At 35.0% G+C, this 16,215-nt stretch overlaps 2 protein-coding genes across 2 annotated transcripts; both read right to left on the bottom strand.

The window, feature by feature from the left end:
• Positions 1-1,530: 1,530 nt before the first annotated feature.
• LOC143611009 (uncharacterized) lies at positions 1,531-3,132 on the bottom strand. Its single transcript, XM_077085340.1, has 5 exons — positions 3,052-3,132; positions 2,679-2,957; positions 1,889-2,002; positions 1,725-1,797; positions 1,531-1,580 (listed from the first exon to the last, which is right to left on the bottom strand). Exons 2-5 carry the CDS (start codon positions 2,943-2,945, stop codon positions 1,543-1,545), a joined length of 492 nt encoding a protein of 163 aa, XP_076941455.1. The 5' UTR covers positions 2,946-2,957; positions 3,052-3,132; the 3' UTR covers positions 1,531-1,542.
• Positions 3,133-6,329: 3,197 nt separating this feature from the next.
• LOC143611005 (homocysteine S-methyltransferase 2-like) lies at positions 6,330-10,025 on the bottom strand. Its single transcript, XM_077085335.1, has 8 exons — positions 9,837-10,025; positions 9,129-9,185; positions 8,821-9,055; positions 8,469-8,484; positions 7,907-8,036; positions 7,630-7,830; positions 6,805-6,876; positions 6,330-6,542 (listed from the first exon to the last, which is right to left on the bottom strand). Exons 1-8 carry the CDS (start codon positions 10,005-10,007, stop codon positions 6,336-6,338), a joined length of 1,089 nt encoding a protein of 362 aa, XP_076941450.1. The 5' UTR covers positions 10,008-10,025; the 3' UTR covers positions 6,330-6,335.
• Positions 10,026-16,215: the final 6,190 nt, after the last annotated feature.

The raw sequence follows: 16,215 nt of genomic DNA, 5'->3' as shown, positions 1-16,215 counted from the left end.
TTTTAAAGTTAAATGAAAGAACACGAACATGTCATTTTTCGTGTTCATTTGATTCGTTTACAGGCTTTCATTATTCACATTGATGAATACATCAGTCTCAATCTCTAGGCTTTTCCGATTTTATTTATGTTCGTTTGTGTTCGTGAACACATTAATTTCCTTAATGAACGAACACGAACATAAAATCTCGTTCGGTAAGTGTTCGTGAACCGTTCGTGAACTCATTATTTTCTTAACGAACGAACATGAACAAGGCCTTGTTCATGTTCGTTCGGTTCGTTTACAGCCCTAGTTGCAGCCATTAACAGGACACATCAAAGTATCCTAGAATCCCACATAAGATGATTTGCATGCAGCATTGATACAAGAGATTGTTGCACAAGATATAATAGAATCTAAGAGATCAATGTAATATGATATCATTTTGGTACTTTTTTTATGAATTACTTACAACTTGTACGTACATAATAATATTATATGGTCTAATCAAGAAATTATCAAATTTGTAAAAAATAAATTTACATTATATATTTTGCACTTTTTTTTTTAAATTATAGTTTGTCCAAAAAAATTATTAAGTATATAATATTATATGTAAAAGTAGTAAATGATTTTAAATATTTAAGAATGTCCTTTCCGTCATTTTACATAAATAAGCTCATTTTACATAAATTGCACTAATTTTGACGTTATTTTACTAATCTCGTGAAAATAACGTTAAAAGTGGCGGAAGGTTAATCAGGCATCATGTGGTGGCGTTGATAGCCGAAAGACAAGGGCACATGCACCGATCAGCCGGTGTCCCGATGATTGAGTGCTATGTGCCTTATGTCCAAGGCTTGATGCAAAACTACTATCGAGCCGGGGGTCTCACCGGAAGCAGCCTCTCTATCCCTATGGGATAGAGGTAAGGCTGTCTACATCTTACCCTCCTCAGACCCTACCATAGCATTGCTATTGGTGGGATATACTGAGTACGATGATGATGATGATGATGATGAAGCTCATTTTACATAAATAAGCTAAGCCAAACCCTTTAAAAAAAAATATTTTTAAAAATTCATTTCAGAATAAGTAACAAGTCAGTAAACGCTTTTGGCAAAAAACTACTTTTGGAATTAAAGTAAGGAAATCCCAAGCGCCCTCTGAAACTAATAAAATCATTATAAATAACCCCAAAACTTTTAGACAACCTTCAAAATAAAATGAATAATAAAAAAGAAACATGTAAATTAGTTTTAAAAGGCAAACCCACATTACCTTTATAATCTAACTTTATAATTTGTCACGGTTGATTACCTTATTTAATAAAGGTATATTATTATTAAAATACATAAACTAGGATCAATAACATTTTGTCTATAATCACACAAACTGAAGAACAACTTAACCTAAAATGATGGCTAATGTAACATTCTATGGTTTTCAATGCATCGTCTGAATAACATTATCACAATGTATTTATCATCAGCATAGATAGATGCAATCTTAAGAAACTTAGCACATACCGACGGACAATATGGTGAGTTTGCCGGTGTGACTTTATCCAATCATGGTTCGTTTTCTACCCCGTAGTCTCACTGATACAGGTTAATAAACAATGAATGTGTTAGATGTGATTATAAAAAATTAATATTTCAGAATTTTTCTAGCTTACATATTTTAACTTGACAAATTTGAGATAAACCATAACCTAAATAAACACATTCATATAAAAAATATACCATGACCAAGTTTGTTAAATGTGGCTGACCATTGCTTTGAAGACTTCCTATATGCTGCAAGTATCTTATCCATCTGTCCAACAAAATAAATCAAGATCATCTCAATTAATACCAATTAACGTGTCTCTGCACGTAAAGCGCGTTTTAGTAAAGTACAGACTTACCACATTCCCGCAAGAAGAATGCATCGACAACAAGGCCCGTTCAAGTACATATAAATCTACAGCTTTATCTTCTGGAAGTGTTGATACAAAGCTCAAACCAAAATCAATCAACACCTGAAAATATATTCCCAAAGATACAATAAGAAAAAAAAATCTAATATAAGTTGTAAACGAAATGAGAAAACACAAATGGAGCATGCCCATGTTCGTTCTATAACTTTAATTGAACAAACGATCGAACACAAACATTTAAACGAACAAGGTTTTCTTGTTCTTGTTTGTTCGTAAAAAAAATGAGCGTATTCATGTTTGTTTATGTTTCTTCTTTAAAAGTAAAAAAATGAACTGTTCACGAACAAACACCAACAGAACATGTTCGTGTTAGTTCGTTTTAACTTTAACCAAACCAATGATTGAACACAAACAGTTAAACGAACAGGGTTTTCTTGTTCATGCTCGTTCGTTAAAAGCATAAACAAACAGTTCACGAACAAACAAAGCTAAACGTTGATGAATGAACATAACTAATGTGTTGGGCCTAAAAAATTAATAAAAGTAGACTAAATTGCAATTCGTCTAAAAAATTTTAAATACCCGTTAACGAATGTGAACAAAAGAACTTAAACAAGACATGAGTTCGTGTTCGTTTATTTAACCAAATGAACAAAAAACTTTGTTCATTGTCATTCATTTATTAAACAAATGAACATAAACAAACTTCTCACCGCACGATTCACTAATCGCACGGTTCGTATACTGTCCATACTTGATAAAATTAACAAAAGCATACCAGTTGGTTAGGGTCAGTGCGCCATAACATATTTGACGTGGTCAAATCCCCATGAACGACCCCACCATCATGTAACTTTCCAATCGTATCCCCAATTTGCAAGGCGATATCATCCATCTTTTCCTCGACAACCCCTTTAATTCCAAAATCAAGAAATACATCTTTGATAGAGGGACCTTCAACATACTCAAAAGTGAGTGTATGAGATACGGGGTCTACTGCATAAAGCACAGGAGTATGAACTCCAAGCCGTCTAGCCTTCGTCATACACCTAGCTTCCTATAAATAACAGAATAACAAAAAACATAACTATGATGTTATTATTTACAGCATAAATATCAAAAGGAGTGATAACAGTTATCGGTCAACAAACCGCATTTAAGCGCTTGAGTGTGAGCTTCGAGTCTAGAGTCGGGTGCTTGTACTTCTTAGAGAAGCGTTCCTTAACAATTGACTTTCTAGACTAGAAAACTCTCTGAAAAAAACATTAACTAGATAAATATCTATCAGTTGTGAATGGCAAATCTGAGATGTTAATTTGAATAAAGTATGCTAACAAATTAAGTTACCGCTTCAGCGCCTTTCTTTATAAGAACCAAAGACGTGTTTTCTCCGTTGGCTTCGGTATCCATATATATGTGTATGATTTGCTACAATACAACAGTATTAACATGTTCAATTGGTTTGTGCTACAAATTAATCACTTCGAATGCTCTTTTTAGTGTCACAATTAAATTGCGTAAAAGGAGGCTATTACAGCTTACAGATTCATGAAATTAAGTAAAGTAATTGAGATATCCAATTGGTCTATGGGATTCTATACTTTGATATATATATTTCTAGCTTTCAATTAACAAAATTAAGTGTAAGTGAGAGTATTGAACAAACCGTGGACTGTTATTAGACGACCAGATGTATGTGTTAGATGGAGACGAGACAACGGCGGTGTTGAAAGGTTGGAGGGATTCTAATATGTTTGTTTATTAAACGAAAGAGTGAGAGGGATGCCATCAAAATCCCATATTTTATAAGGAGTGTTACGAAAAAGTACTAGGGGTGGTAAATGGGTTGGTTTGGGTCGAAACGGGTTAGGGTCAAAAGGTTCGGATCAGAACGGGTCCGGTCGGAATGGGTCAAAACGGGTTTCGGGTCGGTTTTTTTTTTTTGAAGAACGAGGGAAAAGGCGGAAACGTTTTATTTTTTTTACATTTTTCGTTTTTGATTTATATTTTGTGTTATGATTTTTTAATTAATTTTTTTGAATTTTTTTTGGAGGGGGTTTTTATTGTAAAACCCCTCCAAAAAAATTAATTAAAAAATCATAACTCAAAATATAAATCAAAAACGAAAAATGTAAAAAAAATAAAACGTTTCTGCCTTTTCCCTAGTTCTTCAAAAAAAAACCGAGAATGAAGAAGATTCCAATTTCAATACATATTAACCAACCAAACACATGATAGGGATTCTCAAACATTCCATTCCATTCCATTACAATTCCAATTCCAAATATTTTAAAAAAAGTCCATGAAACGAACTCGCCCTAAAAGGATATTAAAACCCCACTTTACATGTAAAATAAATAATTACAATTTTTTTTTTAAAAAAAAAGGGAGCATTTGTTCGATAGGGTTCGTGAACGTCCGTTTAATATCATTGTGTATGTTGAATTCCTTGAAGAATGAAGAATATTAAACTTGTTTCTCGTGAAACACTAGAAATTTGTGAATTTTGAAAATTAACACACTATTTTGATATGATTATGTGTTTGGTTACTATGTTAAGTATTTTTGAATATCATCTGGCAATGTTCATTAGTGTTTATGTTAAGTATTTTGATATGCTTATGTTTGTTTGTCCGTTAGCGTTCATTAATGTCCATTAGTGTTTGTTTGTCCATTAGTGTTCGTTAGTGTTCGGTTGTCTATTAGTGTCTGTTAGCGTCCAATTACAATACTAACGAACGGACACGGACAAATTCAACTCCTTATGGACGGACACATACCCGATTTTTCATTCGGTAGAGTGTTCGTGAACCGTTCGTTTATCCGACAAAAGTTAACGGATGAACACTGGCAAGGTAACGTCCTGTTCAGTACGGTCCGCTTACAGCGCTAAGTGTTATACTATAATTTAGAAACTCGACATGAACCCCACGGGTGTACTTAGATCCAGAGGTGCACAAATCGGGTTTTTCAAATACCCGAGTTCAGGTATGGAACAGGGTTCGGGTATGACCGGGTGTTGAAAAATCGGGTATTGGCAATACCCGGGTCGGGTTCGGGTCCGAGTATTGTCTCTAAAAACCATACCCTGTGCATCGGGTTCGGGTTGGGTATAGAACCGGGTATTCAAAAACCGGGTATTTGAATACCCTATTTCCTGGTTTTGAATAAACCCTATTTTCAGGTTTTTTTCGGGTTTTTTGGGGCTTTTTCCCGGGTATTTTTTGGGTATAGATTGGATTTTTTAAGATGTTGCACTTTTTAGGGGTATTTTCGGGTATTTTTTATGTATTTTTCAGGTATTTTCGGGTGATTTCAGATATAAATCGGGTATTTGAAAAACTCGGTTCCGGTTTTCGGGTATTACCGGGTGTAAATCGGGTCTGGTTCCAGGTACGGGTTTTGGTCCTGAAATGCATACCCTATCCGTACCCTACGGGTAGGGTCGGTCCGGGTTCGGGTATCAAAAACCCGGGTATTAAAAAAACCGGTTCCGGGTATTTTTTCGGGTCCGGGTTTTTTGTGCACCTCTACTTAGATCTGCCCCTGTTGAGAATATGAGATCATACACATGAGATTTTGAGATCCAATCGTGGGAGTTATGTAAAACAGGAAGAGAATGGTATGCTAGATGGAAGTAATGTGTTTAATAGGATTTATATATGTTTCAAAGTTGTAAAAGAAGGTTGGGTTGCAAGCAAGAAGGCAATAAGCTCTTATTTAAAGAGGACAACCCGAATAACTCTGGTCAACTCGAATAAATGTTTTGTTTTAAAACCTGATACCGTTAGTAGGTTCAATCAAGTTCGATTATGGTATATTATGTGATCAATTAATAATTTAATTCAATAACGATTTCGGCTATCATATATTCTATTTGATCGATTGGTAGGTTCAATCGAGTTCAAATCCGATTATGGCATATTCCGTTTGACTCCACTGTTAATGGAGTATGGTTTTGTCAACCATGGTATATCTACTTAATAGATTATGATATTGTAGCTATATATATAAGTAGTTTTGTTGTTAATCAAGTTGGTTTTTTCTTCTAAGATACCCGAAACCTGATTAACTCAACCAAAAAAATGACTTAATTTTAATTCCATGACTGTCTATTGACAATTACTTTGCAAACCATAGTGTGGTTATTTAATTTTGATCATTGACATCATAATAATCATTTTAAAAAAGACGCACATTTACTTGACCAACTTGAAGTTGATTTTAGCATAGCAAGAACCATATAGAGCCATAAGTAGCATATAAGTTATTTGATAACAATCTAGTAGCCAGGAAAGCTCACAAACCCCTGTTACTACTCTGTTAACCAATAAAATATTGTAAAACACAGCTTGCACTAGAAGATGACCTTAAGGAAGTTAAAACAACAGGTAACGTATAAGTTGACATCACGATATTATCCAAACTGAAACCTCTATGCGGTTTTGATCATCACACGCCCCGACTCGCTCTGAAGAGCTTCAACGATAGGTGTAGAAACCGATCTGCTGGGAAGAATTTTGTGAATGGCTCTAATCGTGTCAGGTGTAGTTCTACAGCATCCTCCAACAAGTGATGCACCCATCCCACACCATGTGTTCACATACGAAACAAAATCCTCTTCTAGAACTCCAGTGTTTTGCTATAACAAATGTTTAAAAAAAATCGTAAGAGTGTGTTTGGTTCTCTGAAATTCAATGGTAACGGAATCTAAGACCTATTCCTATACTTGTTTGGTTTGAAGAATTTGTTGGAAACAAAATCTGGATTCCAAAAACAATTGATTTGGTTCTGAATGGGTTTATAATAAATAATCTAGAAGGGAAACATGTCAAATAGTTTTACATATCGATAAAAAATTTTACTTGAAACTATATATGAGATTTAATGGAAGAAGTACTTACCACCCATTGTTTTAGTAGAGCATCATAACTTTCACCACTGTTAGGATATATAAGGATTGGTTTATTTGTCACCTGCACAAGACACCAGACTCTAAGATTACTAACATATTAGATTAAAGTAACTATGTATCCTATAAAAAAAAAAGAAAATAAGATTCTCAAGACCCAGTCAAGGATTATCATATTGTGGGATTTGGTAAAGGTGACACGATGGATGGGTCTGTGGGTTAAGTAACGGGTCAAGCGGGTCGGATCAAGATGAATAATTTAGTTGGGCTGTGACTTGAGACGCTCTTTATCCATTCCTTTATAAAAAAATTATGTTTTAGAAAAACTATATTATAGCAATACTAATTTAATTTTTTTGTATAAAATGATTCAGGAGATTTTCATCAAAAGTACACACTGGACGAGTTTTGGCTGGTTTACATTTTAATTATTTTTATTTTACCAATTTGACCCCTTAGAAGTCAACTCATTCATATAAATATAATAAAATTTAATTAACATAATAAAATACATATATAATCATAATAAGTATATAGATAAAAATAACTGAAATAATAAATGAACCGGACTTGAGCTTCAAAAACTATATATGTATGCTATCAATCCACAAATTTGGGGTCCTGATTAGCTCGCAATGAGCTTATTTTTCTGAGCTCGAGCTCACTTAAGTAAAATGACTCAGACTTGGCTTGACTGGTTTACACCAGTTTGTTTTATGGCATCAAAAAAGTGGGAATCTTTTGTCATTTAAAAAAGACAAGAATATTCTTTAATGCTATCAAACCAGAACTGAATAAAGAATAAAAAAAGCAATACCTTTTTTATTGTGGAAATCAAACCACCAATGAATCTAGGAGGGGTGCAGTTGATTCCTACAGAAACCACTTTCTTGCATGAATCAGCAATTGCAGCACATTCGGATAAAGAATCACCACTCACCACATTCACACCATCTTTGGAATTAAATGCAAACCATGCAGGAATATTAATGCCTTCTTCAAGAAGCTCACAAAATGCCTGTTCAAAAACACAAAGCTTTTGAATTTTGTTATTAAAAAACTAAAAAAGCCAAATAGATAAAGATTCTGCTGACTTGTGCTTCTAGCTTATTTGGAATTGTTTCAAATGCTATCAAATCAGCACCAGATTCAGCTAAAACCTGGACCCTTCTTCTGTGAAAATTTTTCAAGAATTCCAAATTCATTGCATCACCACAGTCCCCACTGTAAAAAGACAGAAATAACCACAGTTAAAATTTGTGTAAGTAAATCAATTTTTTTGTAAGGTAATTTTTAAAATAGATCAATTTAATGCAAAGATACTTCAAAAGTTAATTTGAACTAAAATTTGACATTTTTTTGAAATAAAAAGCAACCAAAATTTGACATCTTTTGATGAAAACCATAAGGGTGTTCACGGTCTGCTTTGCTCGTACAACTTAATTAAACAACCGATAACACAAACAATTAAACAGGGGGGTTTCTTGTTTGTGTTCGTTTGTTAAGAAAATGAGCATGTCCTTGTTTGTTGCCGACTTGCTTTGGTTTGGACGGTTTTGTCAGTTTGTGAACGACCTTATGCAAATGTATACAAAAAAAGAGTTCCAATGATGCCAAATAACACCATTTATTATTTAACACGTAACGCCAAGTTACCTGTATTCAGAGCCGACTCAAGTCCAACCCATTTGGACCCCTTAGAGGTTCTAACCAAGGAGCACGCAAATCCCAAAAACGCATAGTTTCTCCTCCAAAAATGACTTCTCCGGTCGGGGAACGCATTAAATATTTACCTAAACCGGTAGGCCCTTGAGCGGATCCCACGTTAGCTCCAAGACGTTGGTCTCTAACTAGAAAAGTAAATGCTTGAGCTTGAGAAGCTTCTGGTCCAGTGGGTCCATAAAACTCACTAGGATAAGCCGTATTATTGAACCAGACAAAACAACAAGCAATGAAACCAAAGATAGATATAGCCGCTAAACTATAAGATAAGTAAGCCTCTCCAGACCATACAAGTGCACGTCGAGCCCATGCAGATAAGCCCCATAACTCCCTACGGATGCAGCAACTAAAATGGGACGAGTTTTGAAAATCCTACCATCACCAGTACAATCAACAGAAGATTCATGGCATCTTTGGAGATATAAATCCCTTGCTTCACATGCAATCTCTACACTCTTTCTAAGCATAGACTCACCAACTTCTGCAGAATAGCCTTTAGCCTCAAACCCTTGAATTGTGGCCTGTAAAATTATATAACATTAAAGGAGACAGACAGATAAATGCATATAAAAATATGAAATGCAGCTCTGTTACCTGGTAAGATACCGTGATTATTATATCTGCACCAGCTTCAAGATAATCAAGGTGTGCCTACAGTCTCAACACAAATGAGTACACTATGCAAATGACTGATTGATTATTAACTATTTCAGTTTGCTGCCAGCACTGTTTTCATGACCGGATTGGTTGGTCCGGGAACCAGCCATGGAACTGGTCTGCTTAAGCTTTTTAACCTTTCCCATTCGAACTGTCCGGTTATCTTTTTGCCAGTGAGCCAGTTAACCGGACCATTTACGGATCATTTATTACTCGGTATTCTGTATTAAGTTTTAATATTTTATTAAAAATTTGCAAATTCACACCAAAACATAAAGTGTGTGACTGGTGTATATTATATAGTTTTAACTTTTATATTATTTAGGACATCATCCGGTTCCTATATCCTATCCAGCCTGACCGACTACTGGTTCCGATTCTGTAAACATTTGGCTACTAAGGTCTAACCGATTTAGTGTTGCTAATTATGCCTTTCTACCTCCTCAAATCATGAATATTAATATACAGAGTGCACAAAATACATAACACAATAGTAGCTATAATAATAAACAGATTACAGTTATTAACATGAATCACAACAACAAGCTTATACGTTTCAAATAATAAACGTAACGGAAACCTAAAAACAGAGTACATACGGTACGTATAAAATTCATGTAATAATAATATTCAATATTATTATACCTGACGAATAAGGTGAGTAGAAGTGAGGAGACATTTAGCGCTCCAGAGTGGATCGTTAAGGTCGGCGCCGTACCGTTCAAGCTCCGTCGCAAGTCCTCCGTCAATTAACGCTACGCCGCCGGACTTCCGGAGGAAATCTGACGTCAATGTGTCCACGTCGACGGTGATCATTGTCGTTACTGATTGCCTCCGGCGGTGAATTTGTCCGGAGTGTGGAAATGGTACGGTTTGGTGGATGAATGAGAGGCGCAAAGAGTCCAGGTTCATTTTATAGAAAGAATTTCAAACTGTTGGGTTTTCACCCCTTACCTTTTCTCTAATGCACAAATAGTTATATTACTTTTACTTTTTACCTGTTTTGATGCTTACTTTTACCTGTGATTTGAAAGCCGGAATAGTTAACGGAGGTGTTTATCGATTCGGTTCTTGAAGTGTATTGAACAAAACCAAATTCGAATGTGGTGAGGTTTTCGATGGATTGCATTGAATATGTTCTTCTATGATAGTATTTGAATTAGGTATGACTAAATAGGATTTGGCTAATGTTATAATCATTGTAGTTGTATTGGGCTAAAAGACAAGCATAAATAATTAATTATACGATATTTTGCTTATTCGGTTTGAACTGAATTCAGATTTTTGAAACCGAACACATATAAAGAAAACACTATTTGGTTTCGACCGAAAACTGAATATGTAACACCGTTTGAAATTAACTTGCTTCGGTTTAATTAAAATTTCGGTTTACTTAGTTTGAAGCTGAATAACGAACATCCATACAAGTAATGAATAAGAAATACAATAATAGTTGGATGACTTCTCACCAACCCAATTACATTTATTCTACCTTTCATTCTCTCATATGCTAAAATCTTTAAAGGCCTTGGAGAAGTCACGCGAGCTTTTTTCCGTGACTGGTTGGAATGCTTCCCCAAAATTCCTTTTTGGCTGGGGATCCGTTTCCTTACGCTTCCCTTTCGCCCTATGGCGAGGGTTCGCGTCGGTGTCGGAGTCTTCCCTCTCGTCGTCTGAGTACTCGTACTCACTACTCATGTTGAGGTGCTGGCGAGTACTACCGAATTCCTCAGCTTGTTGGACTGAACGCAAGCGTTCGTCCAACTCAGCCTGAAATTCTCTTTGACGTGCCTCGGCCCATGCCTTCACTTGATCAAGTGTTTGGCGAGGGGCTCGAGTTCGTTTTTCCAGCTGGGCATCAGTGAATCCCAGTGGAATATTTACTCCACTTGCCCCTACATGAGTGACTGGGGTAGTGTTCGTAAAATGTACTTCACTTGCCCCAGCTTGGGTGGCTGGGGTAGTGTTTGTAAACATTGTGTTGCCGGTGTTTACCCCAGTGGCTGGGGTTGTGGTTACCGGAATTTCTCTAGTCATCTTGGAAGTTTTGAAAAACTGGAGAAAGATGTAGTTCTAGCTTTATGCACGGATGGCGCCAATGAAGAAACACTAAGTGACCCCGGGCAGATTATGGGTAATCTGGGGGCTAAGTAATGTTTCCCTCGAAGGTTAGGTCCAGCAGAGTAAGTTGTACTTCAGGGAACCTGCAAAACAGACACCGTGAGCTCGTCACTGAGAAGGGGGGGGGGTTCCTCCTTGTGACCACCCTCCGGCGTGAGAATCAGTCTATATTGCTCTTTAAATATAAAAGTATATGAATACTATTAGAGCAATTATCAAGTAAGTTATACGAGATAGTAGATGATGAAATGATAATACCATTTGCTGTCTTTTATAGCCGAAGGTGGGTTTCCAAGGGGTTTAGCCGGCCCAACACGCTACCAACTGTAACCTATGCACGTGCCCTACCTGTGAGTGGTGGATAGGTAGCGGCTGACACAGAGCAGGCGTGCCGTGCACTCTTCGTCTTCTACCAACTGCAGGCTAGGCACGTGGTCTGGCAGGAGTTGGTGGGCAGGCGGCGGCTATTGGTCACAGTGCTGTGGCGTGCTGTCTGCCACGCTGCTGTCAGTGAGCTGTCGCATTCTTGGTCAGATCTTTTGTCTTTACCTCGTCAGGTATCACGCAAAAGATCCTCCATCATACGGACTGGCCCATTTTGGCGGGAGTTTTCCCCCTCCCGCCTTTGCTCATTCTTTCAGGTGACACTGAATATTTGTAAGTGTTAAGCCTTATGCGTGTAGCTATGCTGTGCGGGTAGCCTTCCCTGATGGCTTGTATCCGCAACTGCGGGAACAGGCGGGTTACTTTACCATTGGGAGGCTTTTCCCTGCGTATGCAGCTTGCATACTGCGCGTAGGCTTCTCTGAGCATGGTGGGTCCTGCGGGAGTAGATGGTCTTTGCGCAGACATCCCTGTTGAAGGTGAGTCATGCGGGACCAACTGAGCCCTGCTGGGACCTACCTCTTCATACACCAAATGTGCATTTGATATCCTTTGAAGATACACTCTTTAAATGTGCCTTACCTAACATCTTTAGTGCATATAATATTCCCACCTATATGCATAAGCAACACACTAAAAATACTGTTGCCCATGTTTACTTTTGCCCATGTTCTTTTACTTTCTATAATATTTAATATCATTCGCTCATTTGCTTTGACATTGCCTATAAGTTACTACGATGTAAAGAGGTGAGCAAATTTGATAAATGACAAACCGCCGTTGGTTGTGACCTTCTTATAAAAAGTGTAAAAGAACTTGTAAGACATAACACTTGGATAATGTGAGAGTCGTGAAATACACTTTAAGGTCAAGATAATTTAGTGGTTCATCCAAAATTCTCGATCGGATAAAACTTGAAATATTGACAAGAAAAAGTATGTGTGTGTTGTGTGAATTTTGTAACCCGGCGACCAGAAAGAATGACCAGATGACCATGAAGTCGTATTTGCATGGTTAGGGCCAGAATCTGTCTTCGACAGTTACTAATTTGAAATTAAGATTGCTTTAAAAACAATTTATGCACGATTTTAACAACAAATTTTCACATATGAAATTCCAAAAAGTCTAATGAAATTTTAACGAAACAAAAATTTTCCAAGTTGAAACCGATGGCTCTGGCCCTTTAGCTTTAACACCACAGAGCGCGTTGCCCCCTTTAGACGCCCACTGATTAGGGGCTTCAATCCTAATAAGTGATAACCAATAAGGTTCTAATGCCTAAGATAGTAATAAACTTAGTATAGATGTGCACTCCACGCTTATGATATTGTTTGTTAACATTATGATTCATATTGATGACAAGTTAACACAATTACAATAATATATCTAAACCAAAAATAAAATAAAGTATCCATAAATTTTGAAAGGAAATAAGGAATAAACATAATATCCAAATTGGTGCATATTATGATTCCTAACAAATTTTATTCTCTTAAGCCCGAATCCGTTGATACTAAATGTCAAAATATATTTCTCTTTATATTATACCATATTATATATTCTATTTCTAGACATAATATAATGCAATAAATAGGAGAGAGCCCGTGTTATACACGAATAGTTAAAAACAATAAAAAAGTTAGATTTAGTAATATACATGATAACATACGTTATAGATTCATATGATATTAATAATGATAAACAAAATTTTACAATTCATAAATCTCTAAAAGCCTTTTTGAACACAACATTGGATGTCAACTTAATTGTTTAATGATTTTCTGGTATTAATTATAAGTGAATTAACAATATATCATTTATAAGTCAAGAAAATCAACATAATAACTACTTAAATGGAGTTAGTAAGCATATTTAGTTTGAAACATGATGTCTTGGGTTCAAGACTTGTATCACAAAATAATTTATTTTTAAAAATTTTACAAAGTGTTATCTTCATATGAAGATGGTTGTATTTGAAGAGAAACTGGGTCATGGGTTATAACATAACTAAACGGGTTCGTGCTTCATATTGTGTTTAGAAGAATAGATGATAAAATAGGAAACTGCTCACATGGCATCTATGTGGAAGCCATAGAATGATGACATGTGAAAAAATCATGTCTCTTTAATATATAGTTATATTAGACATGCTTTTAACATTATTGTCACTTTTAGTACATGGTAGAACTGTTTTGTAATTTACATTTTCCATAAACTTTTAAAATCACATGTAAGAGTAAAGTGAGCTTTTTGTTTTGTTTTTTTTTTTACTTTTTTAAATTTATTATTTTAGTCTAAAAACTTAAAATTTGCTACTTACATCCCCTAGAGTTTTATTTTTATTGCAAATTCATCATTGTGGTTTGTTAAAATGTTTAGATTCGGTCCAAAATATGTTAACGAGATGGATGAAAGCTGTAACGAAAATGAAACTCTATGAACGGAAAAGGCAAGGTTTTAACTTTTAGATTAAAATAACAAATTTAAGCAAAGCACAAAACAAAAAGGCACTTTACTCAAGTTATTATAGCTCATAAAATAAATATCTTGAAGAATAAAACGTTAAACATTTATGCAAGACAAATTCATATATTAACTCCAAACCCTTGAAGGACAAAACAAAAACCCCACGGTTGTTAGGTGTTTGACCAATTGTAAGACTTTTTGCTAGGGCATTCATTCCAAAAATAAATAAATAAATAAATAAATCTACTTATCTACCTATACTAGAGATAGGCAAACTCGGTACCTATGATTGATATCGCTACCGATTCGGTACCAAGTTTTTGAGTTTCAGTATCGGTACCGGTACTGGTAAGGTACGGTACCGGTATTTCCCGAATTTTACCTTAAATACCGATACCTTCCCGGTACCGAGCCGAAAATTTCGATACCGGTACCAAGAATTTGCGTTTTTCGGGATCGGGATTTTTGGTACCTGGTACCGATCTCATCCCTGTTCTACACTATTAAAGCAAACAATTATTCCACATATCATTCAATTAGAGTAGCAACTAGGATGTCAACTAATATTATTACCATTTATATAATTACTAGCAAAATTAATAAGATTTTTATATATTTATAAATTATGAAGTTTTATTTATCATTATTTATATCTTAGTAATCCATAAAGTATGTTATTAAGTATATTATTAAATTTAACTTTTTTGTTGTATTTTTTTAACCACCAATATACTGAACAGGCTATCTTCTAGTAAATAAATAAATAAGAATGTGTTAAAAATCCCAACTGCCCTCTTAAAATTAGCGTTAATGCCTCAATAAAAAAACATTGGTTCTATCATTGTTTATGACTAGACCCACGACAACAAATCAATAAATTTTCATGATCGAATATCGTGGTCGTATATCGATTCGGATGATTGGATAACAAAAAGTCGCGATCAATCTCACAATACAAATGTATATCGATTGTCCAAGCACCAGATACATTTGCTTAACAACTGTTGCATACTTTTCCAGGTATAAGTATCGAAAAGTTAATAACAATATAGAACATTATATCACGTTGCAAAAGCGATTTTACAAATACTGAAAGACATGATAAAAGCTCACATGATAAATATTTTGAAATGTTAAACTAGCATTTGCATAATTAAGTCTTTCTATAAGCAAAGTATCACATAAAAAATAAGATTACATAAAACAAGATGTTTATGTGATACCTTTTAGACTTATAATATCTTTGTAACTTTAGAAGATACATTTTTAAGACTTTTGGAAACACGTTTCAACTTTAGAAAATACATTTTTAAGACTTTTGGAAACACGTTTCAACTTTCAAGCATATATTAATAAAATTATTTTACTTTTAAATACTTACAACAACTGTTATTGTAAAAAATTAAAAAAAAAAACATTTTAGGTATCTTTATTATCACTTTAATAAATATATGCCCAAATTTTAGGATTTTTTTTCTCTTTAGATATCTTTATTATCACTTTAATATTTAGTGAAAAAACATCTATTTTTTTATTCTCGTTACTGTACCGTTTCATTTTATTAGATATGCTTACCACTACTATTCTTTTCAAAAGTATAAATAGTGCTACACATTTTATCACGCAAAGAGGTTTTAAATATTAAGCACAATCATGATTCGGATGTAAAGAGAAATTCTATTGTGACCTCCCAATTGAAAAGTTCCGAACTGCTATTGCAAGTGCAAAATAGTCAAATACTCAATGCCTTGTGAACCCCATTCAATGTCATGAACGAACTGACCATCATTTTCTCCTCCTTGTATTTCAGAAAACACATTGTTCTCATCATGATCCATAAACAATTGATCATGAATATTGCATTTTCTTATAAAATGATGGACGACGAAACAAGCAATCACCATGTCTCTGATGCAAGAAAGGAGAGCCATTTGCCTTAGGATCATGAATTTCACCTTCAAAACACCATATGCACACTCAACAACATTTATGAGTGTGCATGAGCATGATTGAATCGCTCTTCCTTAGTTAGCGCACGCTGTCATCACCGTAT

Source organism: Bidens hawaiensis, unplaced genomic scaffold (assembly GCF_021521415.1).
Source record: "Bidens hawaiensis isolate Kalapana, Puna unplaced genomic scaffold, B.hawaiensis_p1.1 tig00029000_1, whole genome shotgun sequence".
Lineage (NCBI taxonomy): Eukaryota > Viridiplantae > Streptophyta > Magnoliopsida > Asterales > Asteraceae > Bidens > Bidens hawaiensis.
The sequence above is the reverse complement of the archived record's forward strand: the minus strand, read 5'-3'. Positions and strand labels throughout refer to the sequence as shown.

Excerpts from the sequence above, each read along its gene's own strand:
- LOC143611009 (XM_077085340.1), bottom strand. The coding sequence starts at position 2,945 with ATGACGAAGGCTAGACGGCTTGGAGTTCATACTCCTGTGCTTTATGCA. Across the intron at positions 1,798-1,888 it reads ATTCTTCTTGCGGGAATGTG|ATGGATAAGATACTTGCAGC; the intron begins GTAAGTCTGTAC and ends TTTGTTGGACAG. Across the intron at positions 1,581-1,724 it reads ATTTAACAAACTTGGTCATG|TGAGACTACGGGGTAGAAAA; the intron begins GTATATTTTTTA and ends AACCTGTATCAG.
- LOC143611005 (XM_077085335.1), bottom strand. The coding sequence starts at position 10,007 with ATGATCACCGTCGACGTGGACACATTGACGTCAGATTTCCTCCGGAAG. Across the intron at positions 9,186-9,836 it reads CTACTCACCTTATTCGTCAG|GCACACCTTGATTATCTTGA; the intron begins GTATAATAATAT and ends TTGAGACTGTAG. Across the intron at positions 9,056-9,128 it reads TAATCACGGTATCTTACCAG|GCCACAATTCAAGGGTTTGA; the intron begins GTAACAGAGCTG and ends ATAATTTTACAG.